Source organism: Marmota flaviventris, chromosome 14 (genome assembly GCF_047511675.1).
Source record: "Marmota flaviventris isolate mMarFla1 chromosome 14, mMarFla1.hap1, whole genome shotgun sequence".
Classification (NCBI taxonomy): Eukaryota; Metazoa; Chordata; class Mammalia; order Rodentia; family Sciuridae; genus Marmota; species Marmota flaviventris.
The window spans coordinates 676,707-696,377 of record NC_092511.1 but is presented as its reverse complement, the minus strand read 5'-3'; the positions used below and the strand labels follow the sequence as shown (position 1 = coordinate 696,377).

Genomic DNA, 19,671 nt, shown 5'->3' with positions numbered 1-19,671 from the left:
GAAATGAGCACAATCAATATTTTTTTTTTCATGGAGGAAAGAGGACACTTCTTTTCTTACCAGATGATGAGGGGGACATTTGTAAAAGGCAGCTATATGCACAAAACAGCAGCAAAGGTGATTTTCATAGGTATGAAAATTTGATTTTAGTGGCATTTTTTTGGTTATAATATTGCTCCTTGAGCAAAATATGACAACTTCCTTGACTCTCACCAAAAAGAAAAAAGACATGTGAAAAATATTTACTGGTATCAAAATGAGTAAAATTTAAATTAACTTGTATTAAATACTTGAATTAGGAAAAGTTTAAAAGATCATTTTTTTTCCTTGAGCAAAAAACAAGATCAAGTGTTTGCTGGCTGGTGAGAAGCACGTGTCTGGCTCAGGTTAGCCTCCCTTGACAGAGGCCTCAGTGCTGCCCAGTTTTCCCCTGCATGCGTGCCAGGTCAGGCTGGTCCCCGTGGGTGCTATTGGAAAGTCAGCCAGCTCACCCCAGCAGTGCTGTTACTGCCATTGCTGGTTGGCCTCGGGAATACCCATTGTTCCTCCAAAGGCAGTTCTGCAGCCAGATCTGCAGCTGCTGCTTTTAATATATATTTTTTGAAATATCCCATCCCTTTCTTAGGACTGAAGCAAGATTAGAAATTGTCTGAATACTTCTGAATGTCACAGTAAGGCATCCAGGCACTGGAAATCAGTCCCAACTCCTGTGTTTCAGCCTGGCTCCCTGACACTCTGAGCCCCCAGAGGGAGCCATCCTCCCATGAGAGAGACTGGACAGTGCTCACACCTGTCCCCAGAGCACCTTCTCGGAGGAAAGGAAGATGGACTCTTAGTATGCACCTGTGAGCTCTGTGGGTCATGAGGTTTGTCCTTGGCCAGATGCCAGGCACTCTGAAACAGAATGGCACTCAGGGCTCGACCCGAGTCTCACTACAAAGTGACCAGGCTCACTGAAGCACTTTATCTCCGTTACCTTCGGAGGCCTACGAATTTAATGAAAAGAGAAATTCGTCTTGATTTTTGTGCCCTAAGGTCCACCTTTGTGGTGGTGCCAAGCAGTGCTACAACCCGGATGCTTCTGCTTGTCCTCAGGTAGCACTTCACATAAGTTGCCTGGAGAGGGTTAAAACTCTTCAGGAGAAATCCTCTCCCCATCAAGCCCTGGCCGGGTGCACTCAGCAGGCCAGCGAACCACACTCAGCAGGTTCACACAGACGCTGTGTGGGTGCCCAGGGACCTTGTGGAGATCCCCAGGGATGTGGCCTAGGGTAGAGATGTTCTCCCATGCTGCACTAGGTGGCCAGGTCTGACCAAGGTTTGGGGGGAATCAGGTCACCTGAGTGCCCAGGTGCAGGCTGGGCTCGCCGGGCCATGAGGTGCCCACAGGGTGAGGGAGCCCCGCGTGGTGCCAGCTCAGGCTGACACCATACAGTTGGCCTGGGGCGAGCCTTCCCAGGTGCGTGTCTGACTTCAGGCCTGGCCTGGTGTGACAGCAAGCCCTGCCCTACTGCCCTGCTCCAGACTTAGAGCAGGAGGAAGGAGGGAGCACGGCCCTCAGGAAGAAGCCAGGAGCCTGGCAGTGCAGTCCTAAATGCCACCAGACTCGCATTCCTTCTGGACATGTCCTTGTGCTTGAAGGAAGGAGGGAGCCACAGGCCTGTTGGTGGCCGTGGGTGAATGCGCGAGGGAGCTCAGCGCAGGTCCGTCCAGCCTCTTCCAACCGCAAGGTTGAGCAAAGAAGAGTTTGCTTTTTGTCTAAGTAAGAAAGTTCATTGTCAGGGGATGCTCGTTCCTTCCAGTAAATCAACCAGTTCGCGTTTTGCTTGTAGGTGCCCCACCCCTGGCTGTGACGGTTCTGGACACATCACCGGCAACTATGCTTCCCATAGGAGGTACGTGAAGACTCTTCCTCCCCTCGAGGCCCTGCTCTCTCCCTGGAGCCGCAGGGAACCTCCATCTCTGTGGCTCCGGAGCAGGCCGGCTGGCTCCCTGGTAAAATGAAGGCTCCAGAGCGCAGAGCTGTCCTTCCCCCGCCTTCCCTGGAGAGCCCGGAGGCTCCCCCACACCTCACTGCAGAGCAGGCGGCTCGGCTGCCAGGTTGCCAGGCTTCCCCGGGCTGCTCTCCACCCGGAACGCGTAACAAGGCAGGGTCCCTCTCTAGCGTGCTGTCCCTCAGGTCTCCGAGCACTGTCTGTGAGCCTTCTCTTGCCCGGACAGTGATCTCCTCCAGGGTAAGATCTGAGCCACATGCCCCACAGGTCTTATAAGCAGGGCTCAGTGGACCTGAATGCCACAGAGAGGAACTTCACAAATTCTAGGCCCTGCCACTCCCAAAAAAGTGTGCAGTCACGTGAGATGATCTGTGCCATCCGCCCCTCAGTGAGCATGTGGGGACCTATTTGACACCAGGCCCTGTGTTCTAGTGCTCAGCTGGTAGGAGGGAAGAGCTCTCACCCCCCTCAAGCATGAAAACTAGTAAGAAGAGAGTCACATGCAACTTCCTTCCCATGACCCATGGGAACTCCGCCCCCTGGTCCTGGAACCGGGTTAGTGCAGGGGCCAGGGCAGGCACATGCCTAGGGCCCAAGAGAGGACACAGCCACCTGCCATGGCTCCTCCTCCTGGGTGCACTCTGCAGTCCCAGACAGCCCCGCCCCACGGGGAACACGGTGGCTAACCTGCCCCGAACAAGCCTCCTAGAGGGGTCTGATGAGGGTGGGCGGGGGTGCGAGCAGAGGGCACCAGGGAGTCTTGGGAGCACTCCCAGGTGGCAAGATGAGGTCACAGCACTCCTGAAGGACTGACCTCGCGCCAAGGTGGCTGAGGCCAACCAAGCACATGGGAATGGAGTCCTGTGAACCAGCCCACAGGAGGACAGAGGGACTTGGGGGCAAGGTGGCAGGCCTGCAGGCAGAGCCAAGGGGCAGATGGACTGGGAAACGGGTCACCATGTGGCAATGGAGAACCTCAAAGGCTGTGAACAGGGACAGCTCTGCTGTGGTTCAGAGTGGACCCTAGCCTGCCTAACAGCTGTTGCTGGACATGGAGTCACACTTCAGGACAGACCCAGGAGGTCCAATTCCAAGGTCTCTGTATCCCAAACTAGAGAGTTAAATAAACCTGCTCAGCCCCCACGTCCCCTTCTGCAGAGAAGCCACAGTGTGGGCCTCGGGTGCAGTGGGACAGGGCTCAGCACGACACTCCCCCATGCAGACCCAGGGAGGGACTGGCAGCAGCAGGAGCAGGGCCTGGGGAGCTGGGCCTGCCTATCCCGCAGCAGTCGCCCCGGCAGGTGGCTCCCTGCCTCAGCCAGCTCTCTCCTCCACATCCCCTGCATTTCTCCTGCAGAGCCGCTGCTCCCTAGGAGGCCGACCCCTCCGGTCCGCAGCATCCTCACCACCCCAGTCTCTTACAGCCTTGGGAAGGACTGAAGGGAGAGGCTTTGAGAGAGTGCAGGGCACCCTCCTCCCCGATGGGTCTCGTCCCCAGAAGCCCAAGCTGGGGAGAAGGAAGACACAGCCTGCACCCCAGTCAGGAAGGCCTGCCAGCGTCAGGGGTGCACCGATTCTGAGAGGTGTTTCTCTTTTAGTCTTTCAGGGTGTCCAAGAGCAAAAAAAAGTGGCATACGGATAGCACAAAGCAAAGAAGATAAAGAAGACCAGGAGCCCATCAGGTATGAGGGTCAGGAGGCCAGGAACTATTAAGGAAGCCAGTGAGCATCCATAGGAAAAAGAGCCACAGGTCACAGTAAACATCTGCTGAGATCTCAATAAACTGGGAGTCAGGTAAACCAAACCACGTGTGGGAATTGGCCAAGCAGTAACCGGTGATGCTCCGCAATAAGCTTGTATGGCTGATATCGTGAGTAATACCAAAATGAAAACCAAGAAACCCCTCTCCCCAGCAGAACTGACAGGAGAGCAGACTCGGGAAGGTTTATGAGGGAATTAAATAGAAAATGGAAGTGAATATTTTACTGATGTCCTGGTGGATCCTGGCCCTCAGTGAAGCACTGAGCTCCCTGGCTTGGCCCTAGATCTGGCTGCGCGAGGATCCAGCCTGTGAGGGGGTCGGCCCCACACCAGTGCCACTGTGTCCCATGTCAAAAGTCTGCAGATTGACCTGGCGATCTTTCTGAATTTCCAATCTCAGTATTTTTGGAGAAAAAAAAATCCGTTGAAACAAAATAAAACTGAGGCCTTGGTCCAGAAGGCTTTGGCTGGCCGCAGCCTGCCCAGGGCCACCCTGGAGGTTCCACCAGGTCTGGTCCAGGTTTGGTCCCCACCGCTCCCGGCCCTGCCCGGCCAGCTGACTGCGCAGGCTGCCTTGCCTTTTCCTGTAGGTCCTCGAGCAATGACAGTGAAATTTGTCCCCTCTGTCTGCTGTCCAGGTGTCCTGTCCCAGGCTGTGACGGTCAGGGCCACATCACTGGGAAGTATGCGTCCCACCGCAGCGCCTCAGGGTGCCCCTTGGCGGCCAAGAGGCAGAAAGATGGGTACCTCAACGGCTCCCAGTTCTCCTGGAAGTCGGTCAAGACGGAAGGAATGTCCTGCCCCACGCCGGGGTGTGACGGATCAGGGCACGTCAGCGGCAGCTTCCTCACACACCGCAGGTGAGTGCCTGGCTGGCCGCGGTGGGTCACCCCGCTGCAGCTGCCGAGCTGCCCACAGGCTTTGTCACCACTGAGAAAGAAAAGTGATGACCATCAGGCCAACTAGGGGAACCTGGAGGTTGGGGAGCAGTGAACGGGACTTTAAATCTGCTCGGAAAGCACAACTGTGTGCTCACATCTGTTCCTGGGACAGGGGGTTCCAATGCTGCTCACCAGGGCCCACGGCAGAGGTGGCTCTAGCTGCACACGCTGTCTGTAGGCCACCTCCTTGATCTCTGCTGGAACTTGCAGGAGGCCCTGCTGGAACAGAGACCCACTGTCCTAGCAGGTTTATGTCAAAACACACAAAAAAATCGCTCAGGACCCAACAGCCCACCTTAATTTTTCTTTACTTAATTTAAAAAGAAATCCATGAAATTAGACTGTCTTAGAAGAGCTTGGTTTTGAGGCATGTAGCTTGTCGGGCTCCTAGGGGAGGTGACAGGCCTGAGCAGAGACAGACTTCAAAGGCCAGCAGGACGCGTTCCACTGTGTCTGAGGAGCTGGAGCCCAGGCCCCTCTGTGCAACACAAACAGTTGCCCTGGGGAGACTCTCGAGGTCTCCTTGCTGCTGCTCCTCACGTATTCCCCACAGAGACCAGTCTTGTGCACCCTGTATCCCTCTGTAAAACCACCTAGAATACAAGATGAACAGCAGAGACCGCAGAACAGGGAGCGTTCAGGACTGACACCAAGCCTCCCAACACTTCAGGAGGGTGTTTTTTAAGTATTAATGAAGTCTCTGCTTAGGTGGAAACTGCAGATGCTATAAATACACTCAAAAAGAAAGACTGAATGCCATTCCTGTCCCCCCCGCCCCATGGCAGGTGGACCCTTGAAAGAAGAGCTCACACACAGGACACACTTGCCCCTGAGCCATTTGCCCCCTTTCACACCAACAGGTCACTTTGTCCCTTAGATCTGTGCACAAGGTCAGGGGCTTCTGTCCACAGTACAGCAAGGCCAGCAGGATGACCCTTCCTGGTTTCTTCCTGACCGACCCCACCCGTGTCTCCAAAGGGCCAGGGTTGCAGGTTCCTCTGCACACGCCTGCATGTACGCGGGCGGCCAGCTCTGCGGGACACACCCCACACAGTGCACAGGAGCGATTCCAGGCTCTCCAAGACTGGGCCAGGCCTCTGAGCAAGGCTGAGGCTCGCCAGGGGTCACTCCCAGGGAAAGTGCTCCTCTTGCTGAGGTGCTGGAGGGGTGGTGCCCACTCCTGTCTCCAAACCTGCCATCGACAGGATGACAGCCCTGAGTGGGGAGGGCAGAGAGGGGGATCCTGCCCGTGGAGGTCAGGGGCTGGGGAGGGGCCACACCCTGCCCCAGCTTCCCCAAATGCCAGCTGCTCTGTGGTGGGCTCTCACCCACCACTGGCTCACCCCCGACCTCCTTCCCCAAGGGCCATTCCAGCAGGGACGCTGAGTGCATGTGCCTGGCCGCCTGCCCCACTAGCAGATGGGATCTTGGGGTGAGGTACACCTCACGAGGAAGTGACCTCCAGTGGGCACCCCCGCCCCCACCCCAGGGCTCAGCAGACACCACCCTCAGCATCCCCAATCCTTGGAGGCCCCAGAGGCCCAGGGCATGAGTGAGATGGCCCCACCCAGGGCCAGCCCCTGCCAGGCCTGGGGCCACAGCAGGTGTGGGGCCGTGATGGGAACAGCATGTCAGTCGTCTCAGGGGGGCTTCTGTGGGGGCTGCAGGTGGAGAGCTGAGGCGTCCTACACTTCCCTGCAGGGGATGGAAACTGGCACACTGCAGAGGCTGGCCTACCGTCCTCCAGGCGCCTCTGGACATGGTAGAGCAGGGCCTTCACGGGGCACGGGAAGATGGGCGTGAGGGTGGACAGGAGGCCCGCGGTGCAGCCAGAGCAGGACAGAGCCACCTTGGTTTGGCTTTGGTGTTAAATGGTGGTGATCCCCACGAAGCACACCGTCTTAGCTGAGTTTAGACACGGGGCTAGATGGTGTCGCGGATGTCCACCTGGCTGCCAAACATCTCCAGGACGGCTTCAGTCCCTCAAGCAGAAGCAGGTGCCCTCTAGCAACAGCTACCCATCCTCGCCCCCCACCCATGTCACCTCCATGTCTCTAGTGTGACGGTGCTAGGGACCTCATGTGAGTGGGCTCTGCTACATTTGTCCCTCTGTGACTGGCTTATCCCTCTCAGTAGAATGTCCTAATGTCCATCCACACTGTAGCCTGTGTTGGTATTCCTGTCCTTTTGTAGGCTGGATAATGAATGCTCATTGTGTATTGACCAGTATTTTATCTGTGGAACAAGTCTCCATTTGTTTTATTAGGTAGGCTTGGTATCATTTTCTGAAAATACAGTAAAATCAATATTGGCTATGAACACAGCTAAACATGGACAACTAGACTTACTGGAGAGTTGGTCCATGTGGCCTCCAATGTCCCTGGGGCCATGGCCTTCTCCAGGCTTCCGGGGCTGCCTGGAAGCTTTCCCAAGCTTGCATACCTTGGCCATGTCCCTCTGGTGCATGGAGATGTGTGGACACTTACCTCTGCATGACCACAAACTGCCTGGGCCTTCAGCAGCTAGCACAGGTGGAACAGAAGGTACAGGTCTTACTTCTCCTGTCCCCAATCACGGCATCTAAGGGATGAAGAATTACTCGTCAGCAGAGGCCAAAGTTAAAGAGTAGATGAAGCAGGGACAAAGGTCATGGCTTCTGGGCCCTGGTGCTCAATAAGTCAGGTACCCTGGAAGCCATGCCCAGGGCCCGCTGTGAGCTGTGCAGTGTGGCCTCACCTCCTCGCTCCTCCTGCAGGGATCTCACTCTTTGCAACCTGGAGGCCAGGTGGGAGGTCTTCTCTCCCATCCTTTTGTCCCAAGCAAAGTCTTATCTGAATGAAGACAGAGCTCAGTTAAAGAAAATGGAAACATTTGGTCTTCAGGACTGCTGGGTATTTCTAAAAAAGAAGTTCTTGATCGGCAAATCGGCCCTTCCAAATCAGATGCATCTTCAAGTACTCAGACAAATGTGTCTGCTGGCTTGGGAGCCAGGGAGCCAGGATGGATGCCCTTGCACATGGTGGGTTCAGACGCACCCAGCTAGCGCGGCCATAACAAGGCCCACTGGCCAGGTGGCAGCACGTGAACTTCAGGGGACACAAGCATTCAGACCATCGCAGAGGGAAGTCATGATGGTGTCATTTTAAATATGTCCACTTGAGATTTTGTGGCACTTTGAAGTAGAAATATGTCCATCTGACAGCTGGGCAGGGGTGGCCCAGAGAGAGCAACACCTAGTCACTCCTGACCCCAGGGCTCACAGGAACCAGGAACAGGATGGGACAAGTCACGGCCAAGCCAGCTCTGGGGGGTCACTGGTGCCTGCTGGCAGGTAGACGACTGAGGCCACCAGAAAGGTGGAGATGCTGTGGCAGGAGACCAGGTGCAGCAACGTGGCAGGGCCACCAAGAGGAGGCTGTCCACCTGCAAGGGTCATGTGGCAGAGGGCCAAGCAGGTGAGGCATCGAAACAAAGTTTCTCCAAACTTGAATTCGTTGCTTCTGATTCTAAACCCCAAATGCTCCGGGAAGTATGCCATGCCTTTCAGAGGCCTTGGCCAGCACACGTGTCCTCTTCAGCCACCTCTGAGACCCTCTCAGGGCTTTTGCCCAGACCGTGCGAGTGAATCTGTTCATGCCTTCAGAGCTCATCACAAAGGCAGATAGACTCTTCTAGAAGCTTGTTTTGCTTGACAGTTCCCAGGAGAACTGTGGAGGACTGTCACCACACTGAGCATTTTCTTTCTGAGTTGCTGTCGTCACCTGCTTTGCCTGAGATCAGTCAGGAAAGGCTGGCCCAGCAGGACAGGTCCTCACCCATGGGTCAGATGGACAGGCACAGGAGGGAAGGCCTCTGGCACACAGTTTCCCAGGGCAACAGAGAGAGGGTGCTTAGGAGAGGATCAGGGTCCCTCTGGAGGCAGCACATGGCACGGTGGGACACATTCCTTCAGCCCAGGTGTAGCCTGGGCCAGGGACTCGGCTGCAGTGCACGGAGAGCCCAGGAGAGGGCGCCGCGCGATGCCGCGCGCCACACAGCTTACCCTGAGGCCCGTGTGAGGGGACTGCTTTGGGTCCAGTCCCTTTCCGTGAGTGCACAGCTCACCTTCGGTGAGGACAAAAGCCAGGACTCGCACGGGCAGCGGTGCAGGACCCCACAGCATAGGCACTGGAGAAAGCCCCACCCACGAGCGAGCACCTGCCTGCAGGCCCTGCTTTCAGCCTTAGGAGACAGACCACCAGCTGGCCTCTGGAGAAGAAGAGAGTCCCACCTTCCCAGCTCTCTGGGGACACTGCTCTCCTGTGAACAGCACGGACGGGTCTTTCTTCTCTCTGCCACGGTAAAGGATGCAGCCCCCGTCTAGACCACACGTGCAGACAGAGGAGACTCCTCTTGTCCTGTACTCAAGACCCCTGACAATCAATCCAAACTCCACCGGGACAGGGTTGAAATTCACATGACTAGCAACTCTGATCCCTGCTGCCCACAAACCCCTGGGGCCTGCCACCTTAGAAGGCCCTCGTGGGCTTTCCTGCACACCCACGCTGCTTCTCTCAAGGCAAGGACCCATGCTCCCACTCTGGCTTTGGCTGTGGGCTGGAGAGGAAAGAGGAGGGCATCACCCACCGTGGCCTTTGTGCTACCTGAGCTGCTTCACTGCAGGTCTCCGACGCTCTGCCCTTCTCTGGCCTGCAGGAGTCTGGGGAGGAGGGAGGAGGACCAGGAAGACTGGGCCTCTCCAGGAGTACGGTGCCACGAGGCAGAGGAGAACATTTGCATCCAGCCAAACCCTCTGAAGCCTGAGGGTCTTGCTGGGGCCCTGCTCTGGGGAGACTGCCTGGCCACAGTGCAGGCCCCAGGCATTCACTGTCCGGCCAGACTGCCACGTCTGGGGCAAAGGCAGAAACCACACCGGTGCTAGATCCAAGCCCTCGAATCTGGTTCCACGTCTGTCTGACTGCTCAGGGGGGCTGGGTAGGCAGTGTCCACGCTGGGCCTGGCAGAACCACTGCCTGCGCCCAGGCTGAAATGCCCCAGGGGCGGGGCCTTGTCAGGGCGGACTGAGGCCCAGCCAGTCCACTGAGTTGCAAACACTGAGAAGCAAGTTCCCTCCAGCCCCCCTCCCTTTGCCCTCAGGACTGGTGCCTGTGTGGAAATCGTCTGTGGGTCTGTCCTGGGGAGGAAGCCTGCCAGCTCTGCTCACTGCCCTCTGGAGCAGGCACCCTGCTCGAGCCTGGGCCAAGCCATATATGCGAGACTCCCTCGGCACTCCCTGGGAGAGCACCCCAGCTGCTGACCTCCATATGTTAGCACTGGGAGGGAAGAGCTCAGATTCGGCATCTGTCCTGTGCAGTGTGCCCAGCAGGCCTGTGGGAGTTGACACCTGCAGGTCACCTCTGCCAGGCCTCCTCAGCAGGGCCACCCTGCCAGGCCACCCCTGCTAGGCCTCCTCCACCTGGCACCGCGTGTCTGGCACGGGGTCCTCCACGGGCGGAACCCAACCCACTTGCTTTTGCAGGAGTGTTTCCTCCTGAGATGCTTTCCCGTTTGCTGCCCATCATCCTGACACCCCAGGGCCAGTGAGCATGCCACAGACGCCAGTGACCACAGGCTTGCTGCAGCAGAACCTCCAGCTCAGCCTCAGAGGGAACCAGCCACCCTCGGGCACAAGCACTTGGAGTGTTTTGGTTCGTTTTCTGATTAGTGCTCTGAGGGCCACAAATGTAGCAGCCTACCCCCAGCTCCACGTCTGCAGCTGGAAGTCCAGCCTAGCCTGGTACGGCTCGCCAGGCTGCAGGCCAGGTGCCTTCAGGAACGGCCTCACTGTTCTCTAATTTTCACCTCTAACTCTCCTTGAGGCAACAGTCCATTTCAGTGTCCAGTCCACAGCAGTACCTCTGGGCACCCTGTCCTCCCAGGAGGCCTCACCAGGTCTGTGCCCTTCTCACCCCTTATCACGTCCAGCCAACAGGCCCAGGGTGCCCAGGCTGGCACACTGGAAAAAGCATCCCCCACGCCCGAGGCTTCTGAGCGCTTCAGTTTGGCCTGAGGGACAGAGGGGTGGAGTTTCTGAGGTTGCTCAATTTCAGCTGACAGATTCAAATGTAAATGACCACCTGAGGCTGGGCTACCGTGGATCAGGTCTGCCAGGCATGCCAGCCACAGTGCCGGCCTTTCTGCAGCTGAGATCCCCTTCCCAGCTCCTCCCAGAAGGCCAGAGGAGATGTTCCAAGTGCATAGCCCCAGCTCCCCTCCCAGTGGTCACTATCTGTACCCAGTGGAACCCCTGATCCCTCCTGCAGCACTCAGGAGGAGGGTGCAGGTGTGCAGGGCAGAGCCTCCAGGCCACACCTGAGTGTGGGGGGACAGGAAGGATGAGGGTCCAGGTGTGCAGGGCAGAGCCCCCAGGCCACACCCCTGAGTGTGGGGGTCGGAGGCTTGAGGACAGACACTGGAAACCTCCAGGGTGGGAGGATCTAGAAGGCCCTACCTCGCCACCAGTCACCCAGCAGAGAACAGCGCAGACCCCCTCCACTCACAGGAGCAGAGGTGAGGTACAGAGCCCACCCTCGGGACCCCAGAGCCAAGAGGAGGCACCAGTCTCCAGGAGCCCAGCCCTCGCAGAGCCAGAAGGTCCAGGGCGAAGGTTAGGCCACGGGTGCCTGAAAAGGCTGAATGGGCTTCAGGGACTGTGACCATTTGGGACAAGCCCCTCGTGAAGTGCCCAAGACCAGAAGTAGGGAGCATACCTGAAGGATGGGACCATGAGCAAAAGGAGCCTCAGGAAACACAGGGACGCCTTTCAGAGCCACGGTCCCTCATGGGCCAGAAGAGGAGGACGGGGAGCACGGCAGGGAACCACGTTCCTGATCCAAGAAGCACACCTCTTAAAGAGTAAGTGGAAGGAGAGGTCCATCGAGAAATCTAAAACTTCAAGTTGAGGGAGTCCCCAAAAACTATACAGAGATGGGAAGAGGATCAAATATACCTTTAAGCAAAAGTCAAGTAATCCAGGAGGTTTAATAAGCAACTAACAAGAGCTTCTCAAAATGTTGAAGAAACAGAGAAAATACAAGAAAGACTGTTACCAAAGAGGGAAAAAAAGAAAAAAAAATCCCTCAGGGCCAGACTCCAGATGACTCCCTCCCATGGGGAGTCCTCCCACAGCCACCAGGAGAAGGAGGACAGGCTCTGTCCAGGCGGCTCCCAGAGAAGCAGAGCCCATAGGAGGTATGGCAGGGGTCACTGCAAGGACCTGCATCCTCCACCCAGGCCAGGCCAGGCCAGGCCAGACCGAATCCTTTGGGGCCACCAGCGGGCCAGAGACTCTTGGGCAGGTGCCGACACTGCCGCCAGGGGCAGCAGTTCTTTCTGGGCAAACCTCTTTCAAACTGTCTTTCAACTATCCAGGCCAGACTCATGGGGTGTTGACAACAGTCCAGCTGACCGTAGAAGCCCACAGCCCTAAGGAAGGCAGTGATGGGGCTCAGAGCTGTCCAGGTCTACCTGGCTCTTTCTGGAGCCCTGTGTGGACAGGTGCTGGCCAGTTCTTCCTGGGCCACAGCAAAGGCCTTAAGAAGGTGCCCGTGGGGAGCCTCATCCAACCCCTCCCTCTCAGGTGGAGGGCCTCTCCACGGCACATGGTATACACAGCAGCCAGACCCCAGAGAGCACACAGAAGCTGGTCCCATGAAGCAGTGAGGCTGTGCGGGGCTTGGGGCTCAAGCACGCACAGGCTGTGGCGTTACCTGCTGCTCTCCCAGTCCCTGACCTGGCCACGCCACAGATGCACCTACAGGCCAGTGGGTGGGAGAGGCCTCGGGACCCAGGCCGCCTCTGCCCCGTGGCATGGCCAAGCTGTCTTCTCCATGGCTTGAGGGCTCCCTGTCTGGCCCAGAATTTTGGAGGGGAAAACCCTGCAAGTTTTGGATGCTGGGAGGAGAAGGATTGCACGGCATCCTCCACACCAAGGCAGGGTTGGAATTTCACCAGCTCAGGAGTTTCCCTTCTGCCTGCTCCTGAACATTCCCCTGCGGGGAAGCAAATTCTAGTGAGAACCTGGATGCCAAGCACAGGTGAGGTTGGCTAGCTGTGCAGCGATGTTTGTTTATTGACAAAACACTCCTGGTCATCTCCAGGAAGTTGCAGATTAAGATAGATCTACAGCCCAGGTAAGAGGATGCTATCCTAACCCTGCTCTCTTTCTGGCATGGTGGTGGTGTGTGCAGAGCATCTCATAGATGGAGTGGTTTCAGGAAAGAATGCTGCATTATCACTGGTAAAACATCGACCATCAGAGAAACAGCTGGGGCTGGGGATGTGGCTCAAGCGGTAGCGCGCTCGCCTGGCATGTGTGCGGCCTGGGTTCGATCCTCAGCACCACATACCAACAAAGATGTTGTGTCCGCCGAAAACTAAGACATAAATATTTTTAAAAAAGAGAGAGAGAGAGAGAAACAGCATGATCACGGTGCACTGGGCACAAAGGGGCTACCTGCCTCCAGGGTGTTTGGCTGTGTCCACAGTGGGCTTGTGCAGGCTTGGCCTCCAACCCAATCTGTCCTCATCCTCAGGCACCTCCTATGTGTTCAGTGAACCTAAATTTCCAGAGCGACTTGGCTGCTCTCTGGGGTCACAGCACCTCCTGTCTTGCTAACCACACCCCTCATCGCTCTTCTTGCTTAGCAAATGTCAACTAAAGCTCTCAAAGCCCCCTCTGAGCGATGTCCTGATAAAACATGGGGCCTCCCAGACCTCCCTGTGAGCCCTAAAGCGCTGGCTGGAAGCTGCACTTGAATTCCTGCCCTTGGCGCCTCATACCAGACGTCTGGGCTGGGCAGTGGAGCCGCGTGTTAACCAGACCTCCGGGCTCTGAGATTCCAAATCCAAGATCCAAGGCCGCCCGTCTAAAGGGAGAGGTCCGGACGGTGGGAGCGGGCCTGCTCCTCAGCGCTGGGGACCTGGCTCGCCTTCCCTGGCAGGACACCGCCCGGCGCCCCACCCGCCGGCTGCGAGACAGAGTGCAGGGAATGCGAGTCGCCACCAGGTGGCAGTGCGTCCGCGGGGAGCCCGCCACGCCCCGGGTCCGCCAGGCCCCTGCCTGGGACTCACTTCCAAATTTGACCCGCAGGGCGATGAGCTCACTGGATCGGAATGGAAGGCCCAGCGGAGCGTGTTTCAGCACCGCGCCTCGCTCTGTGCGCGGTCTTCCTAATTTAGCTTCCCGTACTCTCGCCGGAGCTGCTTACCGGAAGCCTCTTGGCCACTCCCCCGGGCGGATTATTGCCCCGCAGCCCAAAGCAGCCCCTGCTCATCGGGTGTGGACTGGGAACAGCTCCCAGGTCTGGCCGGCCGCAGCGCACCTGCGGGAAGCTGGGCTCCACCTCCGCGCCTGCCCGTAGGCGCGCTCCTCCCCTGGGGTGGTCAGCGAGCTCATTCATCACACGGCCAGCAGAGTCCCAGGGGAGGAGACGCCCAGTGTGCATTACTATTTAAATGCACTCCACAAGGACCTTTTAAAGTCAGTCGGGAAGAAGCGTGCCTTTGGAGATGGGGAGAGAGAGGCACCCCGGAGCAGCTCTGCAGCAGCCTCACCGCGTTCCAGGGGCTGAAGACCACAGCCGGAGGCAGGGACAGTGAGGCACACGTTCGTCTTCTCTTGAGCCAGTAGACCATGGGATGACAGGGGTGCTGCTGCTGCGGAGGCACCCAGAGTGGGAGGCCCCGCACAGGAGGCCCCAAGCACCTGGTCTGCCTCTCACTGAGCACTCAGGACCTGAGGCTCAGACTCTCTGGGTGATGCCCAGGCCCTGCTCACTTGGGTCACTGGAGGAGGCGGCCATGGTGAGAGGCGGGGCAACAGGCTTTCCTGAGCCAAGTTCAGAAAGGGCAGCCTGGACGCTGTCCTCCTTCCGGGGCTTCCTCCTGAAAGACCTTGGGGGAAACTTGCTCGGTCCCTGAGCAGGCCGCCCCTGCCCCCCCAGGCTGTTTGCCGCGGGCTTCTCCACTGGGACCTAATAGGACACCACAGGAGAGTCGGACTGGGTGCTCAGGAAGGGTCCTCTCTCCCCCTCTGGGGAAAGCTTTTGGAGACGCAAGGATTATCTTCCTGGTCTGAGAAGTGCCAACTCAGGGTCTGTCCAACTTGATCAAGTGCCCTGTCCCTTGTGGCTAGCACGTAATGCATGGCACACATTGTTCCTTAGGTCCACCTCTTCCCTCAGCATCACCATCCAGGCCTCCAGACCTCAGTCCATCTGTCATCTGTCCATGGTGATCGACACATTGCCCCAACCCGGGCTTTTCTCCACACAACCTATTGGGTCTCACTGTGGCCCCGGCGTCAGCCAGGACAATGCACATGGAGGGTGATGAGGACAGAGCTGGCCCTGCTTGGAAGAGCTGGGAGCTTCACAGGGAGAGTCCTTGAGGAAGCAAACACTCCATCCAGTGCCAAGAGGTAGCAGGAAGGACAGCAAGACGTGGACAGCAAGAGGTGGACACCCAGGCTGTTGGAGAGAGCAGTTGGGAGGACCTGGCGCGAGGGTCGCCCACACTGGGCCCAGCCAGGCTCTGAGAGCCACAGCCACGTAGTCCAGCCAGCAGAGGGGCTTCAGCTCCAACACGTGACATCCCCCGGGAAGCCGGGCTGCGGCTGCCAGGCTGCGGCTGCCAGGCTCACAGGGCTGTGCTCCTCCAGAGCTGCACCCACACTGTTCTCTGCAGGCCCCTCGCCTGACGCCTGCCTTTGCCGTTATTCAGTGTCCTTTCTCTGTGCTCAGTCTTTGAAATATGCCCATGAGGTAGGGGTTTGATTACTTTTTCATTCTCATTTGACAGATGAAAACACCAAATCTCCGAGAGGCCATGTAATGGGTGGGTGAATGTAGGATTTCAGCACAGAGTCTGGCCCCAGGGCCCATCTCAGCTTAATCTGAAGGTTCTAGGTTCTAAATAATGAGACTCCCCAAGAGTACAGAACTGACCAGAGGGGAGCCTGGCTGTGGGCACTCCTGTGAACAGGGTGCTGACTGGGTGGACAATCTGCTGAGACTGAAACTGCAGTGTGGACACCATACAGGTCTGCCCTAAAGGGTCTCACCTGGGCAGGCTTTTAGCAGTTCCACAGCAGGACTCCTTGAAGAGGAAGAGCAGAGAAGGCTTCCACGGAGGCGGGGCTCAAGAAAGATTCTCACAAAAACTTGAAGGAAAAAATAGGTCATGCTGTTTCCATTGTGTGACCTGCAGCTGTACTGAGACCCATACTGCAGGCTCTCCTGCCCCTCCAGTCCTGCAGGTACAGCAAGGCACGGGCTGCTGCCCGTGTCACGAGGCTGCAGGGGCCTGGACTGGGGAGAAGACTGGATGGTGGCTGCCGGGACGCTCCCTCGTGCCGGACAAGCAAAGGAAGACAGATGCGTGATAAGAGCTGAGGAAGCTGGGCAGGCCAGGGCTGGATGGTGAGTCCCGAAGGGAGCACCATGGGCACTCACCAACACACACCAGTGTGGAGAACGGCAGACCAACAGAGTCCTGGGAAGGACCCAGAGTCCTGGGCAGCACCCCAGATGCTGGACGCCATCTTCAGGGAGGCCTCAGAAGCAGCTTAGCTCCACAGGGCCCTTTTCAGGGGGCAGGGCTAAGCTGGACAAAGTCCCACAGCCCAGCTAAGGAATACCCCCAGGCCTCAGGGTGGTGACAGGATGCACAACCTACAGAGAAGGTCAGTTCTACAGCCCTGGGGCTGCTCAGCTGGGCTCTAGGCCCGTCCCTGTCTCCACACTCTGCAGCTCCCTGTCCTGCTCAGGGCCACCCATAGACAGGCTGCATGGGAGCTGAGCGAGGCTGGCGAGGCCCACAGCTGGAGTAGGACCATCTGAGCCGTCAGTGGAGCTCCCTGGGGCCATTCGGGCAGGCTGCTGGCTCTCCCCTCCAGCCCTGAGGCTGCCGTCTCTACTCCCCACGGCCATGCAGAGTCAGCCCTGAACTTCCAGGTGCAGTCCTCTGCAGGAACTGGTCCTCGGGCAGCCTGCACCTGCCCCAGCTCAGGGCCTCTGAGCACTAACCCGGCACAACACGGATCCAGAGGCACACATTCTTCTGACACTGTGATGACCGCCCCTGTTCCCCGCGCTGGCCTGGCCTGCAGAGACGGAGCAGAGCAGTGAACAGAGCCTGGCCTGCTCCTCACACCCCCCACGGCCGCTTCTGTTCTACCTTGTTTTCTTTGCAAGTGAGTAGAAATACTAGCTAGTGTCACGCCCATGGTGGGACTTGGGGGAAGGCTGTCCCGTCAGACCCTGGGGTCGAACACCCTGGAGTCTGGCAACTTGGTCTTGTGGCCTAGGTTCTTTGGGTCTGTTGCATCAGCCCAGGTGCTCAGGAGTAGCAGAAAAGAAAAGCCTTCCTCGTGGCTCTGGGCACTGGAAGCTCACGGTCAGGGCACTGGCAGTCTCCCTGTCTGGTGAGTCCCCATTTCTGGTTCACAGATGGTGGCTTCTGCGTCCTCACAGGGTTGGAAGGGTGAGGGAGCTCTCTGGGCTCCTTTCCTGAGGACACTCATCCCAATGGAGGCTCCACCCTCATATCCTGGTCACCCCCTGAAGGCTCCACCTGATGACACCTCTGCCTTGAGGGTTAGGATGCGTTTCCAGGGAACACAAACATCCGGCCGACAGCAGTGATTTTATTAGAACTTTATGGATATGTTGATATAGTTGTAAGATTCAAGTGTCCTATCAAAAAGACAATGTAGGCCTTCACAGGGAAGAGAGAGTGAAAATGTGGTCAAGTCAAGATATATTTCCTTCCAAACAATGCTGATATCTCCCTGGAAAATATATTAGAAAAATTTGCGTGAGGAGGTGTTTAGAAATCCTCACCATATTCATGCAGGCATTGAGAGAGATTTCTACTAGTGATCCAATCTTCTGAGACTCCACCGAGTGCTGGGTGGATGGAGAACCGGAGAAGCCACCACACACCATCACCACACTTACCAACAGGACCACCTGACGTGGCAGACAGGCAAAAAATTCAAGATTCTATATGCATAGATACTGCTACGGATGTATATGGACGTTACATGTAAAGTATCGTACTATGAAATGCTTCACCTCACTCGTACATTAAATGCCAAGTGGACCCTGACCAGGAAGCCCATGGAGGAGGGGAGACAGATGGAGGCAGGGGGGAGGAGGCCAGGCCTGAGATGCCCTGGAAGAAGGCTCCACCCAGAGGACACGTTTCCCCAGCAAACACACAGCAAGCAGGGAGCAAGCCCAGGACCCCATGCCTGCCGATTCCAGTGAGACGGGCTGCCAATGCCCAGGGCAAACTGGCAGGCCACCGGATACAAGCAGATCAGCTGGTGGAAAGTCAGCAGTGGGGCAGGTTGGGGCTGCCCAGCGCAGATCAGAGGGTGGCACTGCTCTTGTGCAGCTGGGCTCTGCCCAGGTGAGCGGCTGGGAAGCGAGAGGGGGGCGCTGAAGTGGGGCTGGCCCCCCCGAGGCTGAGGGCAGGTGCAGAGGTCACGCAGCTGCTGGGTCTGCTTCTGTGTGTTTGACTAGAGGTGGAATTCGACCTTGGTATGAGTTTGGTGCTTTCTATAATAAAGACTTTTTTAGACGAGTTACTCAATTCTTAAAGTTTCTCTAAAAGGTACTCTGTGAGGAGCACGTGTCTCCTTCTCAGAGGCCCTGCTGGGGAGACCTCACTCCAGAGGCCACAGTGACCATGTTTCACAACCACCTAACAGTGGGCACGAGTCGACCCGGCCAGGACCCTCCTGGTTGGGCTGGGTGAGCATCCTCCACAGTGGTCATTTCCATGTAAACACTGCCATGTGCCTGCCTGCCTCTCTGCACGGCTCGGGCTCTGTGGAGCCCGTGGCTAACGGCCGTCTCTTGTCTTGTCCACAGCCTGTCAGGATGCCCGCGGGCCACATCAGCCATGAAGAAGGCCAAGCTGTCTGGAGATCAAATGCTGACCATCAAGCAGCGTGCCAGCAATGGTAACCACCCTGTCCCTCCCTCTCTCAGCAAAAGCTGGCTTCATGTCTTGCAGCTTTGTGTCCCTTGACTTCACTGGTTTGGACCACTGACCCCAGACAGCAGGAGCAGAGGGGGTTCCAGCCCCCGGGTCTCTCGCACTGGGCTGCCTGCCTCCTGGGTCCCAGGCTCTGGCTTTCCTGCCTCTACCCTCAGGCCCTCCACCCTGAGCCTCCCACCAGAGCAGGCTTGGGGACACTCAGGGCCTGACATCAGTGACACAGCTCTGCCGACACTTCCCCTTCCTCAGCATGCTCATGCCTGATGTCCTTGACTCCATCTGCAAAATCCATTTCCTTTCCAGTGTTTCTGTTGCTGCTGACCCGCCTCAGTGCACACAGGTTTGCCAAGGAAATCAGAGTTCTCAGGAGATCCCGCCTTGCGCACTTGCCTGCATACAAAGTTCATCTTCTGTCTCCATCTCAGTGCTCCTGCAGCCTCCAGGTCTTGTGGGCACCACAGACCGGAGAAGCAGGCCGTGGCCTGGGGGCAGGTCCCCAGCCCAAGGAAGCAGGGCATCCATCCTCCTGTCTCACCCACCCACTGAGAACAGGGTTCCTCTTGTGGCCTTCTCAGTGCCACACTTCTGTGCCCGGCTTCTCATTGGCGATACTGCTGTGTCAGCTGGCCCCAGATGTTGAGTGGATGAGCTGCCAAGAGCCAGAGGTGGCAGCGACCCCCGAGGTGCCACATGGGGCAGGAGTTCTAGGGCTGTGGCCTCAGCCTCAGCCAGTACCTGACCATGAACAACATGCCCTAGCCAAGGTGTCTTTAAAAGAGACACCCAAACCAGAAACGAGGTGAGCCAGGGCTGGCGGGCCCTCCCGGTGTGCCCTGGACAGTCCATCAGGGCTCACGCCATGTCTCCTGCTAGTGACGGGGTCAGAGGAATGTAGTCAGCACCTCCCAGGGGAAGCTCAGCCTCCC

At 57.4% G+C, this 19,671-nt stretch overlaps 1 protein-coding gene across 4 annotated transcripts in view; it reads left to right on the top strand.

Moving 5' to 3' along the window:
- Positions 1 to 19,671, top strand: part of Myt1l (myelin transcription factor 1 like) — a 126,976-nt gene that overhangs the window by 96,702 nt on the left and 10,603 nt on the right. For all 4 annotated transcript variants that reach the window (XM_027937824.2, XM_027937823.2, XM_027937821.2 and 1 more), the window contains exons 14-17: positions 1,833 to 1,895; positions 3,593 to 3,676; positions 4,394 to 4,615; positions 18,616 to 18,707. In XM_027937824.2, the coding sequence (XP_027793625.2) occupies positions 1,833 to 1,895; positions 3,593 to 3,676; positions 4,394 to 4,615; positions 18,616 to 18,707 (461 nt within the window). The remainder of the gene's footprint in view (positions 1 to 1,832; positions 1,896 to 3,592; positions 3,677 to 4,393; positions 4,616 to 18,615; positions 18,708 to 19,671) is intronic.